At 33.3% G+C, this 21,324-nt stretch overlaps 3 protein-coding genes and 1 pseudogene across 4 annotated transcripts in view; all 4 read left to right on the forward strand.

Moving 5' to 3' along the window:
• The first annotated feature begins 295 nt into the window (after positions 1-295).
• Positions 296-2,770, forward strand: LOC144545522 (F-box/FBD/LRR-repeat protein At1g13570-like). The gene is made up of 3 exons (XM_078294087.1): positions 296-1,366; positions 1,679-1,828; positions 2,374-2,770. Exons 1-3 carry the CDS (start codon positions 518-520, stop codon positions 2,743-2,745), a joined length of 1,371 nt encoding a protein of 456 aa, XP_078150213.1. The 5' UTR covers positions 296-517; the 3' UTR covers positions 2,746-2,770.
• A 2,427-nt stretch (positions 2,771-5,197) lies between these two features.
• LOC144545523 (BTB/POZ and MATH domain-containing protein 1-like) lies at positions 5,198-6,244 on the forward strand. Its single transcript, XM_078294088.1, has one exon. It carries the CDS (start codon positions 5,198-5,200, stop codon positions 6,242-6,244), a length of 1,047 nt encoding a protein of 348 aa, XP_078150214.1.
• Positions 6,245-9,002: 2,758 nt separating this feature from the next.
• LOC144545751 (laccase-4-like) lies at positions 9,003-11,933 on the forward strand (annotated as a pseudogene). Its single transcript, XR_013508576.1, has 7 exons — positions 9,003-9,113; positions 9,238-9,389; positions 9,719-9,963; positions 10,063-10,191; positions 10,382-10,911; positions 11,111-11,549; positions 11,660-11,933. The product of XR_013508576.1 is annotated as a laccase-4-like (transcript).
• A 6,130-nt stretch (positions 11,934-18,063) lies between these two features.
• The window catches only part of LOC144545524 (disease resistance protein RPS2-like), a 4,422-nt gene continuing 1,161 nt past the window's right edge, over positions 18,064-21,324 (forward strand). The window contains exons 1-3 of the mRNA XM_078294089.1: positions 18,064-18,264; positions 18,829-19,038; positions 19,510-21,319. Coding sequence (XP_078150215.1) covers positions 18,064-18,264; positions 18,829-19,038; positions 19,510-21,319 — 2,221 coding nt within the window. The remainder of the gene's footprint in view (positions 18,265-18,828; positions 19,039-19,509; positions 21,320-21,324) is intronic.

Consider the following 21,324-nt stretch of genomic DNA (forward strand, 5'->3'; position numbering starts at 1 on the left):
ATTTTGCTTATGTTAAATTTTACTTTATTAGGAGTAGATGATTACAACACCTTGTTAGTTCTTCTATTTTCTAAAAAATATTCGCATTTCATTACCCCAGCTATACAATAGAGGGATTAATGCTTCAAAATAGAAGTTTTGCAATTTGAACCCTCAACACCAACCAAAAAAAAGGAACAAAAAATAATTAACTGGTCCTAAAATTAAATTTATTGTTGAATGTATAGAAACTAATGCTGGTCATACAATTATTTGATTTCCAACTACATGGGGCTAGGTGTCAGATCACTTCATGTGCGCATTTCTAGAGTTGAGGTTTTTATTGATTTTCTTGGCCATGCAATGTAGCTTTTTCTTTCTTGTCTTCTTCAATATTGTAACTATTTTTCTATGCCTTTGACTATTAAATTATGGGTAATTCTGCAAATTTAGTTTTTTAATAATTATGGACGCATCTGCAGTTTAAAAAAAAGTTTCTTAATGCTGCTTGCAGGATGAAATTGACTTCATATTATCAATGGATAGACCTCAGCCCCAAAAAAGCAGAGTTAATATTGATTTGAATCATGATTATATCACCAACTTGCCTGCTAATCTAAAAGTGAAAATTTTAGTGAAACTCCCACTCAAAGAGGTCGTCAGAACAAGCATCCTCTCGAGCAAGTGGATTGATTCATGGACTTTGATTCCAGATTTGGTCTTTGAAGAAAGTTCTACAGAGTCTGGACTTATTAAGTCGGTCGACCAAGTATTACTGGTTCACCAGGGTCCGATTCAAAAATTCAAACTTGTTAGTGAGCATGATTGCAATGAGGCGATTGGCCGATGGATGCTTATCTTGTCTAGAAATGGTATCAGGGATCTAGAACTAAGATTTGGTATTAACAAAAATAAAAAATGCTGTGTTCCTTTCCGCCTCATCTCTTGCCTGGCACTGGAACGTGTGTATCTGTCTTATTGCATTATTAATGTTCCCCGATTTTTCAATGGCTTTACTTTGTTACACACCCTTCACCTATCTTATTTTCATATGCCGGGGTTTGGTATAGAGAAGTTGGTTTCATGTTGCCCTTTGCTAGATGACTTGACACTTTCTTTTTTTGTACAGCAAGGTTGCCTCCGTATCCTTGCACCAAATCTCACTTCTTTGAATATTTGTGGTGACTTTCATGATATCTGTTTGGAAACTCCAAAATTGACCTGGGGATGCATTTATCTCAGTTCAAGTAGCGGAGATTATCAAGAGTTTAGTTTAGGAAACCATGGGAAAGAAAGCAACATTAAACGTGCTCTTGGGCACCTTTCTAACATTCAACAGCTAGAATTATGTGGTTGTGATTTCATTGATGTAAGATTGATATATGCTTAAATTTGTTTACAATGATATTAGCATACCTGTTCCTCGGAATACCATTGATAGGGTTTCATTTGAACTTTTGTACAGAAAGGTTGTGATCTAGTTAAGATAAATTAAGAAAAATTAGCCAAGGAGAGGCTAGCAAATGAAAAAAAATAAAAATATGATAGAACAAAAACTATGAGCCGAAGAAATTCTGGTATGTACATGTGGTACTGTAGTGTTGACCGATCCCACCGGTACAAAATTGTCTGATACTGTAATACTATGAGCTTATTTTTGGCTAATGTTTATAATTTCGACTATTTAATTCTTTGCAAGTACTTGGGCATGGGACCTATTTCAGAAAATCTTCCAGTCTTCAATCATTTGACAGAGATTTTTGTGCAACTACGTACTTACCCGGAGGAGATTGCAACTGTTCTTTACTTTTTTCAAACTGCACCGAACATAGAAATACTCCATATAGAGGTCTACTACTTCTCTATGTACAATTTATATATGATTTGATTAATTTTTTATTTACTTTTTATATTACTTCTTAAATTTTTGGGCAAAACTGAATGCTCGATTAAATACAAATCTTTTTTTAAGTTGTCCTGTAGCAAAGGAAACCAGAAAGAATTACAAAGCTACCAATTACTTTAAATGCCTGGTTGAGTGAGGGATCCAATAAGCAAGAATGGGGATTAACTGAACCCCATTCTTATCCAAAATTTTTATATTGATCTGTTGGATTTTAGGTAACATTGCTATATCTTTTCTAAAAAATGCCCCCATACTTTTTCAATACCTCCTCTGTATACATTGATCCCCATAGTCTAAAATCTGGTCTCTGCTTCTAAACTGGTCCAGTACCAATCTATACAAAGCTGGCACTTTGATCGGATCAACATAATCATATGTTACCAGCAAATTTAGTTGAATCTTTCTATATATCCAATCATACTACCTAATGATAATATTTACAATTTTTTTTTTGTTCTTTTCCATTTTTTCAGTTTTGGGATCCTGAGGATATGGATGAACCGCATGATCAAGCTTTGTGGGAATCAAAAGCAATCCAAGACTGCTTGTTTAAGCACCTCGAGGTTGTGGATGTTATGTATGCAAGAGCCACTGAGTTGTCCTTGCGATGCTCCAAGTCGATGCTAGAATTTGCAAAACTTGTGCTAAGCACTGCACCTCTGTTAGAGGAATTCAATATCATTGACTTAGAGGATGCCAAAGTATTTTTTGAGATGCTTGAGTTCTTTCCCAGGTTATCAAAGAAGGCTAAAATTGTATTTGTCAAGAGAGGTGATGAAGAGTCGGGAGCGGATCTTAATGCAACACAATGGGTGTTTAGCCACCCCTATGAATTCAAAAATTTAGAAGTAATTAAATAGCAGTCTCAAATAGCATACAAATACAACTCATGTATACTTGCCGGTAATTTGTTTACTCTCTAGCCCTAGAATTTCAGGTTAAATTAAGAATGCATATGGTAGAAAAGAGGGTGTGGAGAGATTAGAAGTTTAGATATTTCACACATTAAGAAGTTGAGGTTAAGTCTCTTGTCTGATTGGGGCTTGTCGAGCAGTGTTTGCATTCCCGTTCAAAATTGATATGAATATGAAATTAAGGGAAATCCTTGGCTGTGCTCACAACTTGTTCGATGAAATGTTTGAAAGAGACCTTATTATAATGTGGGATTTAATTTTTACCAAATTCTTGCCATGGGAAAGTCTTCTTTGTTTTTCTTTTTATCAAGTGCAGACAATGAAAATAAACCAAATTACTTCACTTTTTGTTTGTTTTTAGAATAGGGTTAAGGTAAGAATTGACTATTGTTTGTGTTTTTTTTTTTTTTTTTTTGGAAATTCCTACCGGAGGCTGCCATGTTTCCCTGGCTTCTATCAATTTGTCCTCAGAGCGACTACTCACAGGTGACATAGTACAAACATAAACAAACACATCTTCGGCCGAAGTGCGTTAACTTCTTTACAGGCTGCATTTTCAGAACTTCAGATGCTGAGATAACTTTGATATTTCGCAGAAGACGGTTTTGCTCAGGTGAAAAGATGCAGAAGCTCATCTTCCTCTCTTTCCTTTGCACTTTTTTCTGAGTAACATGGTACAGTGTTAATGGTCAACTGGTAATGAAGGTGTGATTGTGTGAACTGGGAAGCAAGAAGAGTTTAGATTAAGCTACTATGCAGAGAAAAACAAAGATGCACAACAACTGTTTGATGAAATGCGTGAACCACTGGAGACATGCTCGGAATAAAACTGCTTCTTCCTCTCTCTATATATTTAATTATGTATAGACAGTTAGGTTTAATTAATTAGCACGCCAAGCCATTTTTAATTCTTAATTAATGTATAAGAACAGTTGCTTATATTGCGAAATACTGCCTTTTACATTTTCGTTTGCATTAATTATTATTCCACGAAGCATCGAATAATAATAAAAAAGTTTAGATAGGAAGAATTTTCTACTTTTAAATGGTCTAACAATTTTTAGATAAAGTGATTTTCTATCTATATTATAAAATAGTAAAAATATTGTAAAAAAATGTAAATTTCGACTACAATTACATTTTCATATAGATCATGTAAACAATTCAAATTGAATGTTTTAATTGGATTTTGAAAACGAAGTTATTGATCATAATGCGGACCAATCTGTACTAAGAAACTCTCTTTTATTGTAATATATGATTAGGTGAATCTTCATTTTTAGAGTCATGCACGATAACTCACAATTGTATTATTTTGTAAATTCTGTATTGCTATTAGATGAACTAGGTAAGGATTGCTGAGCAATGTTAAATAATAAGGGAAGGTTATTTAATTGAATACCCTCATATAATATGAGGAGGGTATCGATGTCTTGTGTCTTTCATATCTCATCATACCTCATATGTTATATCTTTGTTTTCAAAGTTTAAATTGTCGATCCAAACCGTTTAACATAATATCTATACTAAAATATGATTAAAGATGAAATTTTATAATTTTTGAAATATTTTTACTATTTTTTAAAGTGGATAGAAAATCACTGTTTTATCTTAAAAAATAGTAAATTTTTTTTTCAAAAAATGTAAAATTTCATCTCCATGCATATTTTAGTATAAATATTATGTTGAACGGTTCGGATCGATAATTTGGACTTGAAAAACGAAGATATAAAATATAAGATATAAAAAAGATGAGACATTGAAACCTCCTCATATAATATGTAGTCCAAGCGAAAGGAGCTATTATATAATCGGTGCAATGCATGTGATGCTTTGTACAAATGCCAAAGTTGGTAATTAATGTAATTCAATACTAATACTTGTGTTATGTATAAATTGCTCATCATAGAATGGGAAAACACATCATATATTACATATATTGATATATAGCATCCTTCTCCTGCAGGTCCTAACAAAAATAGCATTAGTGCTAATATGAGGTTCCTAATTTGATTCTGTTCACAAATAACTTTCCAAATTTATTGGCGAGACGCAAAATAAAATCTATTCTCGGTAAGCCAGTTTTCAAAAATGTTAAAAATAAAGAAAGTGTTAATATCAGGTTTCTAATTTGTTCACAACTGGAAAACCCAAATTTAGATCTTGATCTCTATAAAACCTCCAAAGGCAAACCAAAAATCTTGCACAAATTATTAACTATTGTCAGCAGGTAACGTGATCATAATTTTCTTTGTTTTTTTCTCTTTTTCCACATTGTAAATCTCTAACTTGCATATGTATGTATATATATAATATACATGCAAATTGTATACATTCCTTTTTCATTTTAAAAAATAAATAATATCCTAGTCCGTTTTGCAGAAGACCAGTAAAGGAGATGGCATCCTGTGAAGGAAACAACAATTTCACAACATCAGTATGTGTTAATCGTCTGGTGAGCGGGACCCACCATTGCAAGATCATCGGTTACTCGGCTATAAGAGATGCTTTCTTAAAATGCGTAGAGTCAAGCAGCTTTTGCATCGGAGGTCTTGAATGGGCCATCAGATGCCGCACTAGTGCAGTAAACTATGATGATCTCTCCGGACACTTGTACTCTCACGTGTCATTATCCCTCGTGCTTTTGACCGATCCAGCCGAGACCATTACATATGCAGTTAGATATGAATTAAGTTTGTTAGATAAGCAAGGAAGGTTGTCAGAAAAGTACACCAGAGGTTTATTTAAATGTATCGGGCAGAGAGGTACCGGGGAGAGCAGTGATGTAGTTGGAATAGAGTCAGGTTTCAAGTACTTCATAACACATGATCAACTTGAGACACTGTATGTCAGAGACGATTGTTTCACCGTTCATTGCTCAATAAGCAATGTACTGGAATCTACTAAGGTGCCGGTGCCCGCACCGGCTATGAAATTGCGACACCACCTCGGCAACCTCTTGGAGAGTGGAGTAGGAGCGGATGTAAACTTTCAAGTGAAAGGTGAGATCTTTTGCGCACACAGGTGTGTGCTTGCTGCGCGATCACCTGTGTTCCATGCGCAGTTTTTCGGGCCTATGAGTGTAAAATCATATGACATTGAGCCGATAAAGATCGAAGATGTGGAACCCATGGTCTTCAAAGGTTTGCTTAATTTTATATATACGGATTCGGTGCCGGAGATAGATACAGCAGCGGATGGTGAACCCATGGAAAGATCTGATTCGGTGAAACTAACACAACATCTCTTAGTAGTGGCTGATCGATTTTTGGTGGATGACCTCTACAACTTCGCCGAGGAAAGATTGTGCGAGCGAATCTCAGCTGAGACGGTTGAGACCACCTTTGCCTTGGCTGAGCAGTACAATCTTCACCGCCTCAAAGCTGCCTGCATCAAATCTGGTGTCATGCCTATAAATTTATTTAGCAAGATGTTAATTTGTTAGTGGGTACTAATGCTACTTGGAATTTGAACTTGGGTTGTTAGTTTGAAAGCACTCTTTGATGGCTGTAGATTTATTGTGCTTTTAATTTTGTTTTCAATGAGACTTACAATTTATGTAATTGTACTTACTTTATTTCGTTATTTTTATGTTGTGCAATGATTTTTATTTAAAGATATATATGGTCGTATGATGATGTGATCATACTGAAAAGTTTACATTAAAAATTAAGTTCATATCTGACAAGATTATAACCTGAGTTCATTAGAAAAATTGACGGATGAAATATTGATTCATAAAATTTACTTTGATTCCATATTATGATGCATCTAGGCCTGTTTTTGATAGCTTGGATAGGCCTGTTTTTGATAGCTTGGATCATTCTATAGGACATAAAATGACAATCAATCTTTAGCATGCAAAAAAGGAGCTTGTGTGGTATTAAATGAGTGGATGCAACAAAATAAATATCATATCTAAGTTGTGGTCTTCATAAAAGTAAATAATGTAGCACTCATATATTAAGCAAATTAGATTTTTTCTTTTAAAAGTATTAAATAAAGACAACTATGATACAAAGATAGAGTTCTTTTTTCTCAATGCTGAAAATTATTTATTAAGGTTTTAAAATAACATCTTCCTGCAACTAAGGCTTAATAATTATAATGGCACATGAACTAATTTGCATGATTTAATTAAGTCTAGTAATGATAATTAAGGAGCTAAAATGTTTCAATTGATAGAAAAACATCCTCATTTTAATAAATAGAAATATTAAAATGAAACTATCGTAGTGCTATTTTTTCTCTTCTATTTTTTAGTGTCAATGAATGACATACACTGTATAATTCAATGTCTAATAGTTCTTTAATTCTCTAAATAAATTAAAAAAAGCATATAAAACTGTGTTGTTTGCTCATATATTGTAATCAATACGTATCCAATATATAACCTCATCTCTTTACTTTTTTGAATTATTTAATAATTTTCCATATTTGTGAATCCCAATAATTGTTTAATTTAATGTAATATAAATTTAGCACACAGATAATTAAGATATATACAATATTCCAAGCATTCAACTACACTTGGTTTACTAACATCTGTCCCTGATTGGAGACTAGCATTTGTCCCTGATTATATATGGTGACATTTGGAATTATATTAATTGCTCGAAAAAGCTTACAATAATACCATTCCATTATGGACATTACCAAATTTAGATGCACCAGCCGTCAAATTAGAACTTGGAAGTACTAAAAGTAGAGGTGGTAAGATCTTAATCGGATTCGAAAAAATATGTGCCCGATCTAAAGACAACTTGAAATCTAAATATGACCCCAAATCGAACGGTTCATATTCGGCCTGACCCAACCAAAATTTAACCGAACCCGTTCATTTGTCATCTCTCTCTCTATATATAATAATAATAATAATGAAATTTGGCTAGCTAATTAGATCTGAATCTGAACCTGAACCAGAACCAGACCCGATTTAATAATATAAAAATGTCAAATAGATCAAGACCAATCAGACCCGAACCCGCCGTCCAAAATTGGACATTTCAAAATATAATTCAAGACGACCCAAAATTCAAAATGATTTCAAACTGAATGATTTGAAATCAAATCTATAATTCAAGATGACTAGTTTGAATTTAAGTTTAACCGATTGTATATGTTATGAAATGATTTAATTTCGAGCCTATTCATCCGATTTCCGTCTTTACGGTGCCAATAAGTAACATTTTTCTATTTTGAAATCAAGGAGGGTTCGTGTGACACCGAATGTCACAAATTCATATATCGATTCATTATTTGCACTTTATAGTTATTTATTTCAGTATACTGATTATCAGTAGCGAATTTGCTTCCATGTCTTTAATTTATTATATATGCTATAACAAGTTTCCTATGCTAAACAATTTGTTTGAAAAACAAAAATAAGAATTTTTATGAGAAGTCAGTTGGGTCAGGCATCCTTTTCTTACTTGGAGACACAGGGAAGAATTTTTTTAACAAATAAAAGAAAATAATAAATAATATTATATATAGGCACACACACATATATAAATGATAACTATTTCACCTACCCTCAATTTTATCCATACAAAAATCAACTCACCAATAATCCTGTTCACTTTTTGCATGACAATGTCTCTTAAACATTTGAAAATGACAATGTCTTTTTAACTGTAGGAATATATACATTTTCTTGTTATTTAAGAAAAATAGCGGGAAACTAATTAAAAAGCTGAAATTTTGTGTGTCTGCTAGTATGATTCGATTTATCCTGCAGTGAATAAAATAAGCTGTGATATGGTGCAACTTAACTTATATGTATGTGTATGCGAATTAGCACCCATGCATGGAATAACATGCTATATAATTCCTTTCGTTTATAATATAACATATAATAGGCCTAACATGAATCAAGTCAAAGAAAAAACATTGACCCAAATTAGGCGTAATGTTTCCGTTCTGAATTGCACCTGAACCTCACCAAAATATTTCATTAATTGCATGATAAAGTAACGGTCAAAATACTTTGGGGTTGACGTTAGCTACACTCTAAGCTATCTAAGGCCAACTCTACCTCTTGATGTAACTATGTTCATCTTCATTCCACCAAACATCAATCTCCATATTATAAATATTATCTCTATTATTATATATACTTCTCAAGTCACCATGCAATTCATCAAATAATTAACTAACACAAAGCCTTCTTCCCTTGTCTCTTAAAAACCATGGCCGCCTCAGCTCTATTCCCTTCTCTTATCATGCTCTCATGCATTGCAGTTGCACTCCTCCAATTCCCTATCATGACTACTTCTCAGCAAACCAGCATTACAAGGCACTACCAGTTTGACGTACGTGCATGAATATATTTATATGGTTATATATAGTATTAGTTTTAGTTTCTTCTAATTTATTTCTCTCTTATATTATATATATACTAATTAACTTGCTATCATGTCTACGAAAACACGGCAGATACAAATGAAGAACGTAACAAGACTGTGTCAAACAAAGAGCATTGTGACGGTAAACGGCCAATTTCCGGGACCTAAGATCTTAGCAAGAGAAGGTGATCGAGTGGTAGTCCGGGTTATTAACCATGTTCCGTACAACATCTCTTTGCACTGGTAGGTCAGCTTTCTCTTTCATGTGTAATTAAAGATGCATGTTTGGTTTCGTTAGTTAAATAAAGTTAATCTTTTGCAAATTGAAGCATTGTTGTTTGTTGTAGATTAGTTGGCTAACTGTGTTTTTAGAAAGATTCCCTGTGTAGAAATTAATTTTAAATTATATAATAGATGTAGAATCAATTGATTAACCCATTTATAAATAAAGAAAAATTATCATAAAAGTATGAATGTATGATAAAAAGTAACATAATTTTATTAAAGAACAACACCTTACTATTTACATCAATTCTAACTATTGTTTACATGGAAATATATATACAATACAGGCATGGTGTCAGACAGTTGTTTAGTGCATGGGCTGATGGGCCAGCCTACATAACCCAATGTCCAATCCAATCAGGCCAGAGCTATGTTTACAACTTCACAATAGTAGGCCAGAGAGGCACTCTATGGTGGCATGCACACATTTCATGGCTACGTGCCACTGTCTATGGTCCCATTGTAATCCTTCCAAAACTTGGCGTCCCTTATCCATTTGCAAAACCATACAAGGAAATTCCAGTCATCTTTGGTATATATAATTATGTCTAATTTTGTGTTCAAGTTCACTATATATATATGAGAATATTGATTTGACAAAATTGTTTTGGCTTCATTTTGAATTTGCTAGGGGAATGGTGGAAGGCCGATACAGAGGCCATCATCAGTCAAGCTTTGCAGACAGGTGGAGGCCCAAATGTTTCCGATGCGTACACCATTAACGGCCTTCCCGGTCTACTGTATAACTGCTCAGCAAAAGGTAAGAGAAGATGATAATAACAAATATATAGAATTAAAATTAGTACCTAGTAGTACAAAAAATAATGAAATATTATTTCCACTAATTCAGATTATAACTGATTAATTTTGAAAGAGATGAATTAGTATATCAGTTTCATGTTGCTATGTTATTCCTTGACATCAGCACTATCATACTTAAATTGTTGCAGACACATTCAAGCTTAAGGTGAAATCCGGCAAGACATACCTCCTCCGCATTATCAACGCTGCACTCAATGAAGAACTATTTTTCTCCATAGCCAATCATTCGCTCACTATTGTAGAAGTTGATGCTGTTTATGTGAAATCCTTCACTACAAAAACACTGCTGATAACCCCCGGCCAAACCACAAATGTTCTACTAACTACTCATGCACAATATCCCGGAGCAAACTTCTTTATGGAGGCACGACCATATGTCACCGGCCCAGGAACCTTTGACAACACAACCGTGGCAGGAATTTTGGAATATGAAAATCCAAACAGTTTTTCTTCATCTAGCTTTAATAAGAACTTACCACTATTTAAGCCCACATTGCCTGTTTTGAATGACACTTCTTTTGCAACCAATTTCACTAATAAGCTAAGGAGTTTGGCAAATACTCAGTATCCAGCAAACGTGCCGCAAACGGTTGACCGAAAATTCTTCTTTACTATTGGGCTAGGAGCAAATCCATGTCCAAAGAATCAGACCTGTCAGGTTTGTTATCTTTAAATCTCAAATTATCTCATCACAAATTTTATTTCAAGTACTACATTTGAGAATGTTGAACTAGTTGTGGTAAGAAGAAATCATGCTGTAAACAAAAGAAATAATAAAGATTGATCTCTATATGGATATAGTTTATTTGAATGTATAATTGCTTCTTAACTATTATTACTGTATGTTAAATAATCAGGGTCCTAACGGGACGAAGTTTGCGGCTACTGTGAATAACGTATCCTTTGTTCTTCCCAAAAATGCCCTCCTCCAATCCCATTTTTCTGGAAAATCAAATGGTGTGTAAGCATCCGATTTTCCGATTATACCCCTCATGCCATTCAACTACACTGGCACTCCTCCGAACAACACATTTGTAACCAATGGCACAAAAGTTTTGGTGATTCCCTTCAATACTACTGTGGAGTTGGTGTTGCAAGACACAAGCATTTTAGGTGCCGAAAGCCACCCGTTTCATCTCCATGGTTTCAACTTTTTTGTCGTCGGAAGAGGTTTTGGCAACTACAACCCCGCTAAAGATCCGGCCAAGTTCAATCTAGTGGACCCAATTGAGAGGAATACAATTGGAGTTCCACCTGGTGGATGGGTAGCAATTCGTTTCCTTGCCGATAATCCAGGTAAACTTTTGATCAATTCTTAATCTCATAATTATTTTTTTAATTCTAATTTCATGATTTCACTTGATTTAATCCATTTATTTTTTAATGAATTTTTTGTTTATAAATAGGAGTATGGTTCATGCATTGTCACTTGGAGGTACACACCAGCTGGGGACTCAAGATGGCATGGCTTGTGTTAGATGGTAACCTTCCTAATCAGAAGTTGCCGCCTCCACCGTCTGATCTTCCCAAATGCTAGATGTCTAATAAAGGATGAAAATAAGCCTTTTGTCGTTTGTCGGTCTAGAGGGGAATTTTTTTTTTTTTTGGTTGAGTGTATGCTATCTGGTTTTGCTTTAACTATTTTGATTTGGTTTGGTTATAAAACTCGAGCTAACAAACAAGATAAGCCTGTTTTAGGTTAATGATTGATTGATTGATGTATTATATATATATATATATATATATTTTTTGAACAATAGATTAATAGTGTTATAATTGATTTAAATCTGTGCGATTTTTGCATGGATACGGGTACATGTATCGTATCGGATATGATATGGATACGGAGATACACCAATTTTTAAAAATCCTAGATACCATACGGCTACTATATATATTTTATTAATTTAACACTTGTATTATATAGATTAAATATCAAAAATCAATTCAAGTATAGGTTATATAAAATGAGTAAGGCTACGGTGCTATGGGTTGCATAGAGGGCTATGGTGCTACGGCTCAATATTCGAGTTTTCAAAATCCTAACGGTCGATCCGAACCGTTCATCTTGTTCTCCATATTAATATGTGTTTGGAGACCAAATTTTACATTTTTTGAAAATTTTTTACTATTTTTTTAGATAGATAGAAAAAAATTTGGTAATAATAAAAAAGATAAAAATTTCTCACATCTTTCCATAATCAAAATCTTGCTTTGAATATATATATTGCACATATGCACCCCATTATAAAGCTTAAGAAAGCATAAAGTTCCTTTTCATGGTTATGCCTAGATTCATTAAATAGTTAGGTTTATTTAATTAGCACGCCAAGCCCTCTTGCGCAGTACTGCCTTTTATATTTTCATTTGCATTATTATTTGGCGCAGCATCATAGATAGTAATTTTAAATTTGTAAATTAATTTTGTGAATAAGATTTGTTCTCCTATATTAAGTTGTATACTTGAACACAAATTTGAAAGTATATAAAGAAAAAAACTTGTCTTTTTTAAGTGTTTTCATTTGCATTTATTATGTTGTCCATTCTTGACTTGGATAATCAATTGAATTAAAGCATAGAAAAAGAATCGGTTTTCCTTACTAATTTTAATATGATAGTTTTCACAAACTTTTTTATTGTTTCTTTGAGCGTTTGGCTATGACCAAGTTTTATTTAATTTATTTTCATCTTATTAATTTCAACTGGACTAATTATTATATAATATGCTTCATTACTATTATATATATATATATTTTTTTTTTTTTGTTTATCATTATATGAACCGTATTATATAAGTATACAATATTGATAAATTAGAACTTGAAAACTCAGTCTCCACAAAAAAGAAGTAATGATTTTATGTTAAAAAATTGTAATTTGTCAAGAATATTTTTATTAATTAGTATTTGTAAAAAAGTACATCTTTCTAATTTTTTTGATTAACACATCCTTAACCTATAAACATGCAAAAATCATGTACTTTTCTAAAACAATATTCACATTACGAATAGAAAAACCGAGAAGTATAAACTATTGAAAATCTCTCTATCTCGTATATATGATTCTAAATTTCTAGCAATATTATATATGAGAGGAAGAGAGGGAGGATGATTATGAAATGCTGATTTTATGTATAAACATGCATGAGATCATTTAATTCAAATAAAATGAATCAAAAAATTATATTATCATTTTTGGAAAAAAAAATGACTTTTAGATTCTTTGCTATAGTGAAATTTATTTTTAAACTTGTTTATGATGACATGAATTTTTAAACTTGTTTTGGTAAACATATGGATTTTTTAAACTTGTTTATGTATGGTCACTCTTGAAAAGAAATTTGCACTTTTATCGAGGTGGTGGAGAGAGAGAGAGAGATACTAAGCATGATCTGTCATACATATGTTATGTGATCCTTGATTTATTTATCTTGTGAATTTCTGCATATACTAGCTATTAATATTCTTTATAGAAAAATACAAAAAGATGCCAGTAAATTAGTCTAATATTCTCTTATAAAAAATTCAGAATGATATTCTGCATTAATTATATCTATGATCGATTTTATATAAGTTTTTAATTCTTGCAATAAGATATCAGAGATAATTAATAAACATATATTGTTAGACTGTCATGATAATTAATATATTATTATTTGCATATTAGTATAACCTTTATGATAATTAAGTTTTGATACAATTTCAAAATACTTAAAACGGAAAGAAAAAGAGAGAAGAACGACAAGAGAAAATAGGAGTGAGAGGAGAGAATGGTGGAGCGACAGGTTTAGGTCAGAGGAGAGAAGCGGAGCGAACTAGATAGAGGGTGTAGATGGTTTAGATGCCAGATGGGGAAGGAATGATATCTAAATTTTTTTTAAGCGGTTAAAGGCGGAGAAAGAAAATGCATGTCAACTGAAGGGATAGACAATGCAGAGAACGCTGATAAATGTTCGATTAAGATTCAACGGAGAAAAAAAAGGGTTATTGTAGGTGAACAGTAATCCAACATCCAAAATTAAAACTATAAAATATATATTTTGTTTAATTTATTTTTTCTTAATGTAATATATCATAATTTTTAAACTAAATTTGAAAAATATCGATTACAATTAATATGTTTAATTTTCAACTGATATTGTCCCATTCTGGAAGATTTGATCACTTAAGAAAATGATGAAGATAAACAGGCTATTTGTAATTTTTGAGTCATTTTAGAAATTTAAGTAGCTGTATTTGCAAATATTGTTGCAGTTTAAAAGTTTTAACACCAGTTGAAATCTCTCTTTTGTTCCTTTTTATGATAAAAGGTACGAAAATATTTTTAACGAAACAACCAAAAAGTTTAATTGTGCCCGAGTAGCCAAAATTATTTTTACAAGCGAAACAACTAATTCCCTAAAACAAATATCTCGGATTCATATCAAACTAATTAATATGACTGAAAGAACGGGAGATTAAATTTAATTAAACATGCTTTGTGTTAATTATCACCCAAAATATATAATGAAAATGAAATAACAAATTAGAGCCGTCACGTAATTCTTGATGGCCTATAAATTATGAAAATTTAAAAGGCATGAAATTTCTATCTCAAAATATGTCTGGTTGAGAAAATACATGCGAATCAAATTTCTGCACAAATACATGCAAAAATATAAAAAAAATCTGGGGTTGATTTTTTTTCCTCTCTCATACCATTTCTTTCTCATTCTTCCTTTGCATCTTAATAATTTTGTTATTTTGCTTTCATCTTCAGGCAAGTGTATTCATTTGATGATTTTTTATTTTATATAATTGTATATTATTTTTTGACAAGTGCATTTTATATGATATTCTTTATTGTATTTAATTATAAATTACTTTTTCATCATCACTTCAACTTTTACTTTTTACAATTTGTTTTTTTTTGTTTTCTTAAATTTTATTAGACTTTTGATTATTAATGTAACATCCCGATTAATTCTATAATTATTTTTAAAAGGAATTTTTACTTATTTATAATTATGAAAACTATGAGGTTTAAAATATAAAAATTTCATCTTATTTAAAAAAAAAATGAAAGAGAGAGACGTGACATTGTTGACCATGCGGGGATCATGCACCTCCACCTAGTAACCAACATCCATTTATTATTATATATATATATATAATCTCTCCTTTTTATTAACATCTTAATGAATATCATAAGAAAAAAAAATAGAAGAAACCGAGAGTGAAAGAAAGAGAGAAAAAAAAGAGAAAATATTGTGATAATAGTGTTATTTGATTTTATGTCCGAATGGAATTCTGACTACGTCGCGTTGATTCCGAACAAGTGTTGCATTTCGAATTGGATTTTTGAATTGATCGCTATCAGGTAACCGGACTTCTATATAATTTGAGTTTTCGATTTGTATGGTTGATTGAGTACTGAATCGGGTAATAGGATTATGATAGTATATTTAGCTGGAATATAGGGTCTAGATACTGAAATTTGTTCTTAATAAACTGGAATACAGGGAATTGCCTATTTTAGGGATTCCAACTGGAATGAAACTGTTGTTTATTGAAAACCTAGACCCAATTGATATTATCGGTTAAATATGCATACTTAATTTGATATTTAATTGTATGGATTAATCCAATCCTATTGAAATTGTTATTTATTGTTATTTAGCCAATTATAGAGAAGCTGTGTCGTTAAATAACTGGGTACTTGGTTTTGTAGCTGACTCTGTATTATTTATGTTTCTTTCTATTGCGACGTAGGTTGACAGGACGACGGATGGATGCGAGGATGTCGTTCTGTCGCGTCGCGTGCCTGGCCTAACTGCCAAGGCGTGATAGAATGGTATCAGAGCATTCGTTCTTCGGACTGTGTTTGAGTCCAAATTTCAATTGTATCTGTACTCTGTTAGAATTGAATTGAATTGAATTGAATCCTGATCTACCTGTACAAGTTTGACAAGTATCTTGACTTGAATCTGTCTGATCCAAATTGAATTTGACATTCTGAAGAATTGATTTATGAAATTGTTACAAGTATTATATTTGTGTTCTGCTCCGGTTTGAATAATTGTGACAACTTTTCTGACTTATCGGAATATACATTATGAAATATTAATTTATAAAATTTTGACTATGTGATTTATTTGGAAATTTTATTGATTATCGATTTTGTAATATCTGTCATTCGTGGTACCGTTAAATTATCATATGATATATTTATCTGTCTGACAAAAAATTATAGTAGTATTGAAATTTATTGTAAAGGAATGTATGAAAACTTTGTAATTTTAGTTCTACTTGATTCATTCGATTTAATTATTGTCTGTTTTGTCCCGATTAATTTGAGTATCATCCGTTTGAATTTTGAGGACAAAATTCTTTTGAAGAGGAAAAATTTGTAACACCCGGTAAATTTTATTTTATAAATATTTTAAATTTATTGTGGACTTGTTTGCAATATTTGAAAAGTGAAAGTCTAAGTTTAATATATGAAAACTTAAAAAAAAAAAAAGACAAGCCAACATGGCACACATGCCACGCGGCTCATGCATGTTGTCCCTCTCCCCATATTAAACTTCTTTGTCTCTCTTTTGATGTAGGAGATGAAAAGAAAAATGAAAAGGAAAAGAGAAAATCCAAAGAAAAATAAAGAAAATATTGTGATAATATAGTGATATTTGATTTTATGTCTGAATGAAATTCTGACTACGTTGCGTTGATTCCGAACAAGTGTTGCATCTTGAATTGGATTTCTGAATTGATCACTATTAGGTAACCGGACTTCTCTATAATCTGAGTTTTTGATTTGTATGGTTGATTGAGTACTAAATCGGGTAATCATAATATGACAATATATTTAACTGGAATATGGGGTCTAGATACTGAAATTTGTTCTTAATGGACTGGAATACTGAGAATCGCCTATTTCAGGGATTCCAACTGGAATGGAACTGTTGTTTATTGAAAACCTAGACCCAATTGATATTATCGTTTAAATATGCATACTTAATTTGATATTTAATTGTGTGGATTAATCCAATCCTATTGAAATGGTTGTTTATAGTTATTAAGTCAATTATAGAGAAGCTACGTCGTCGGCTTTGTGGTTGACTCCGTATTGTTTCTATTTCTTTCTGTTGCGACGTAGGTTGACAGGATAGCGAATGGATGAGAGGATGTCGTTTTGTCGTGTCGTGTGCCCGGCCTGGCCGCCGGGGCGTGACAGAGTGCAGAAATTTAACCTTTAATTTTCATAATATTTATAAATAAGTTCAATATCTTTTAAAAATAATTATAGAATTAATCGGGATGTTACAATTAAAATTGATAAAAAAATTTAGTAATGTTTTTTATGAATATTTTTCTCAAGTCAAACTTTTCTATAACTATTTATAAGGTACAACACAACATTATTTCATTATGTTCTCATCACCATTTACGTACATTTTTATAAGTATAGGTTTCTATAAATTAATTAGTAAATGTTCATATTCGTAAAAATATCATCCCACACAATCACGTAAAAAACGAATATGCCCGTAAAGAGAGAGAAACATTTTAACTGGAAAGCAACTAATAACCTAACCGAAGGGAAAGCAATATATCCTGCTTCTTCACAACTGTGGGCTCCATGCATGTTCATTGGCGCCCTCGTTGACCTCCTTTAGTCAAGTCTTCTCATATTCCATTGATACATCAAATCCTTATGGAATTTTCTAAACCCCATTGATCTGCATTAAACCATTTCCTATCCTTTGCACCTGAACTCCAATTTGGATCTTAATTGATCTTCTAACATTTGGTGATTTCTTTTGTTCATGATGGAGATAATAGGATCAATATTTGAAAATGTCTTCCGTCCTTTGAAAGACTTTTTTTTCAGAACCTATGGCTACGTGGCATCCTCTCACTACTACATCGACGCTTTGAAAAATGAGATGAACGAACTGAAGAGCAAGAGGAATGATATTAGGAGGATGATAGCTGCGGCTGAGCGCCGGGGTCTTGAGGCTATTAGCCAGGTATTTCACCTTTTAACTAGCAAGTTTTTTTTTTTTTTGAAAACTTTTGCAGAAACTGCGAAGTCGTGAGAAGGAATCAAACTCTTGACTTTTGGATACAATAACTCTAGGACTTTTTCCTAACCAATTGTGCTACCTCCCCTTTCTCTTTTAACTAGCAAGTTAATTATTTTTTTTGTAGGAATTTGGTGTACAATATAACCTAGATTTGTTTACCCAATACAAATAAGTTAAATGGGTCAAACTTAATAATACTAATAGCACTTGTTTGAAATTTGAAAGAGGAAAAAATAAACTAATTTTATTGGTTTTTGATATTATTTCAATCTCTTATAAAGTTGCTATATTTATATATTTATAGACTACAGATATAAAAAGCCATTAAAATACTTCCTTATTACATTATTTGTTATATCGGCTAATTAACACTAATTGATATCTAATTGATATGCTATCAACGTAATTAATCTCAAATTGATTCTTTACTTCAACACAGCTTGTAAGCCTAGGTTCGGCAGTGGTACCCACGTTAACATAGTCAATTACTTGGCATTTTTAATGTAGGTTAATTGGTGGCTGGACAGTGTCGATAAGCTAGAGATTGAAGTGGAGTCGATCAAGGCTGAGTACGATGCAAGACTTCAGTTACCAGTGGATAAGGCCGTTGGTATCCGCTTTACATACCTGCTCAGTAAGAAGGCTGATGCAACCAGGGAATTGGTGGGTAATTTAAGGGAGAGGATTTTTGATAAAGTTGCTGATGAGCTCGTTCAGGTAATTTGTGGATCACTTTCCTAAATCCATAAAAGATTGATCCTTTTTTATGAATCATATATAGATAATGTCATTCTCCAATTGTACATTGTATGGACACAACTACAACTCCAGGTGGATGTGTTATTTTAATGTCAGGCCAGTTTGTCGAAATTGTTACTAAAATACAACTACTTACATATAATTGAGCGTAGATTATTTAACTGTCATGGTTCAGATTATCAAAGTATAACAAGAATGATCGGTATGAAACATTTCAGTTACTGTCTATACTGTTGGAGAGTATCCAATGCACCTTGGGTATGCCAAGGAACTCCAGATAAACATAGAAATTAGTAGATGTAGCCAGGTCAGGATAACCCCACACCACAAGTATCCGATACTATTTTAGCTAAAATTGCAATCTTTGATGCACATTTTCAATTTCTGTTTAGCACTAACTTTTAGTAATCTTTTGTTCCTTTAAAATAGGTTCGCTTTGAAGAGATTCCAACAGTGCCTGTGGTCGGAATGGGCCCAATACTAGAGCAGCTTAAGGCGTCTCTAGAGGATAATGACATTGGCATCATCGGTATCTTCGGGATGGCCGGTGTTGGCAAGACTGCCCTGCTAAAAAAGTTCAATAATGAGTATTTATTGAGAGAAGAAGGAATCAACGTGGCTATCTATATTGAGGTCACCCGTGATTACGATCTCACAAAGATTCAGGAGATCATTAGCGTCCGGCTGGGCCTGTCATGGGAAAATAAAGGCCCCATTGAGCGTGCAGTCATTTTGTACAAAGTGCTCAGCAAGATGAACTTTGTTATAATATTAGACGACATTTGGGAGCCAATCAAATTGCAGATGCTCGGCATCCCAGTTCCAAAACTGCAATCAAAGAGCAAAATTTTCCTATCCACGCGGATCGAAGACGTGTGCGATCGAATGGATGTGAAGCGAAAGATAAAGTTTGATTGTTTGCCTTGGGAACATGCATGGGAGCTGTTTCAAGAGAAGGTTGGGGATGCACTAGCAAATCCCAATGCAGAGATCGGTGGTCTGGCAAAGACCGTAGCGATGAAGTGCGGGAGACTCCCTCTTGCACTTATCACAGTAGGGCGGGCTATGGCGAGCAAGCCCACAACCAAAGATTGGAAGGAGGCCATCACGATGTTGAATATTGCACCGTGGCGGCTTCTTGGAATGAAGAATGACTTGCTTATGCGCCTCAAGCATAGCTACGACAACCTTCCTAATGAAAACTTGAAATTGTGCCTCTTGTATTGCTCCTTATTTCCAGAAATTTTTTCTATTTTGAACGAGTGGATCATTGATTATTGTATTGGTGAGGATTCCATTGATGACGTGCACATTGAGATTAATAAGGGGCATGATCTCTTTAGTGATCTTAAGACGGCTTCATTGTTAGAAATTGAAGAAGAGGAGCATATCAAGATGCATCCCATGGTCCGTGCTATGGTTTTGTGGATTGCATCTGGTTGTGGCACCATGGAGACAAAATGTCTAGTACGTGCAGGTACTGACCTAAAGGATGCCCTGAGAGCTGAAAAATGGAGTGATGCCAAGAGGATTTCTTTCATTAGGAATAACATTCCTGAGCTGTATGAGCAGCCCAAATGTCCATCCCTCAAAACCCTTATGCTCCAGAACAACCGTTCGCTGAAGACAATATGTGACGGATTTTTGCTGTACATGCCAACTCTACGTGTGCTGGACCTCTCACATACATCCATTAGTGAGCTCCCATCAGTGTCAAGTGCTTTAGGTCAACTTCAATACTTAAATCTGTGCCGGACCAAAATTAAAGTACTACCAATTGAGCTTGGAGAATTGGTTAATCTCAGATTATTACTTCTTGACGATATGCCACTACAAACAATCCCAAATGGAGTGTTGTGCCGTCTGACACAACTTCAGGTACTTTACATGTATGACAGTTATAGTGACTGGAAAGTTGACACTTGTGGTAGTGGGTTAGAATTCCAAGAGCTCGAGAGCTTGCGACGACTCAAGGCTTTTGATGCCACAATCGAAACTCTTGCTGCTTTGGAAAGCCTAGCTCAATCACATCGACTTGCAGGATCCACACGTAAGCTTGTGATCTATGCTGGAGCTGGTTTGAAGACTCTCAAGCTTCCATCGAGTGAATTATGGACAAAGATGACTAAATTGAAGAGTATTTGCGTATTGAATTGTGCTGATCTAGAGGAGGTGGTTATTAATGGACCTGAAGTCCGGCAGGAGAATGAATCCAATATGTTGAGTAATTTCATAGCTGGTGGG

Source organism: Carex rostrata, chromosome 28, assembly GCF_964058835.1.
Source record: "Carex rostrata chromosome 28, lpCarRost1.2, whole genome shotgun sequence".
NCBI classification, from domain to species: Eukaryota; Viridiplantae; Streptophyta; class Magnoliopsida; order Poales; family Cyperaceae; genus Carex; species Carex rostrata.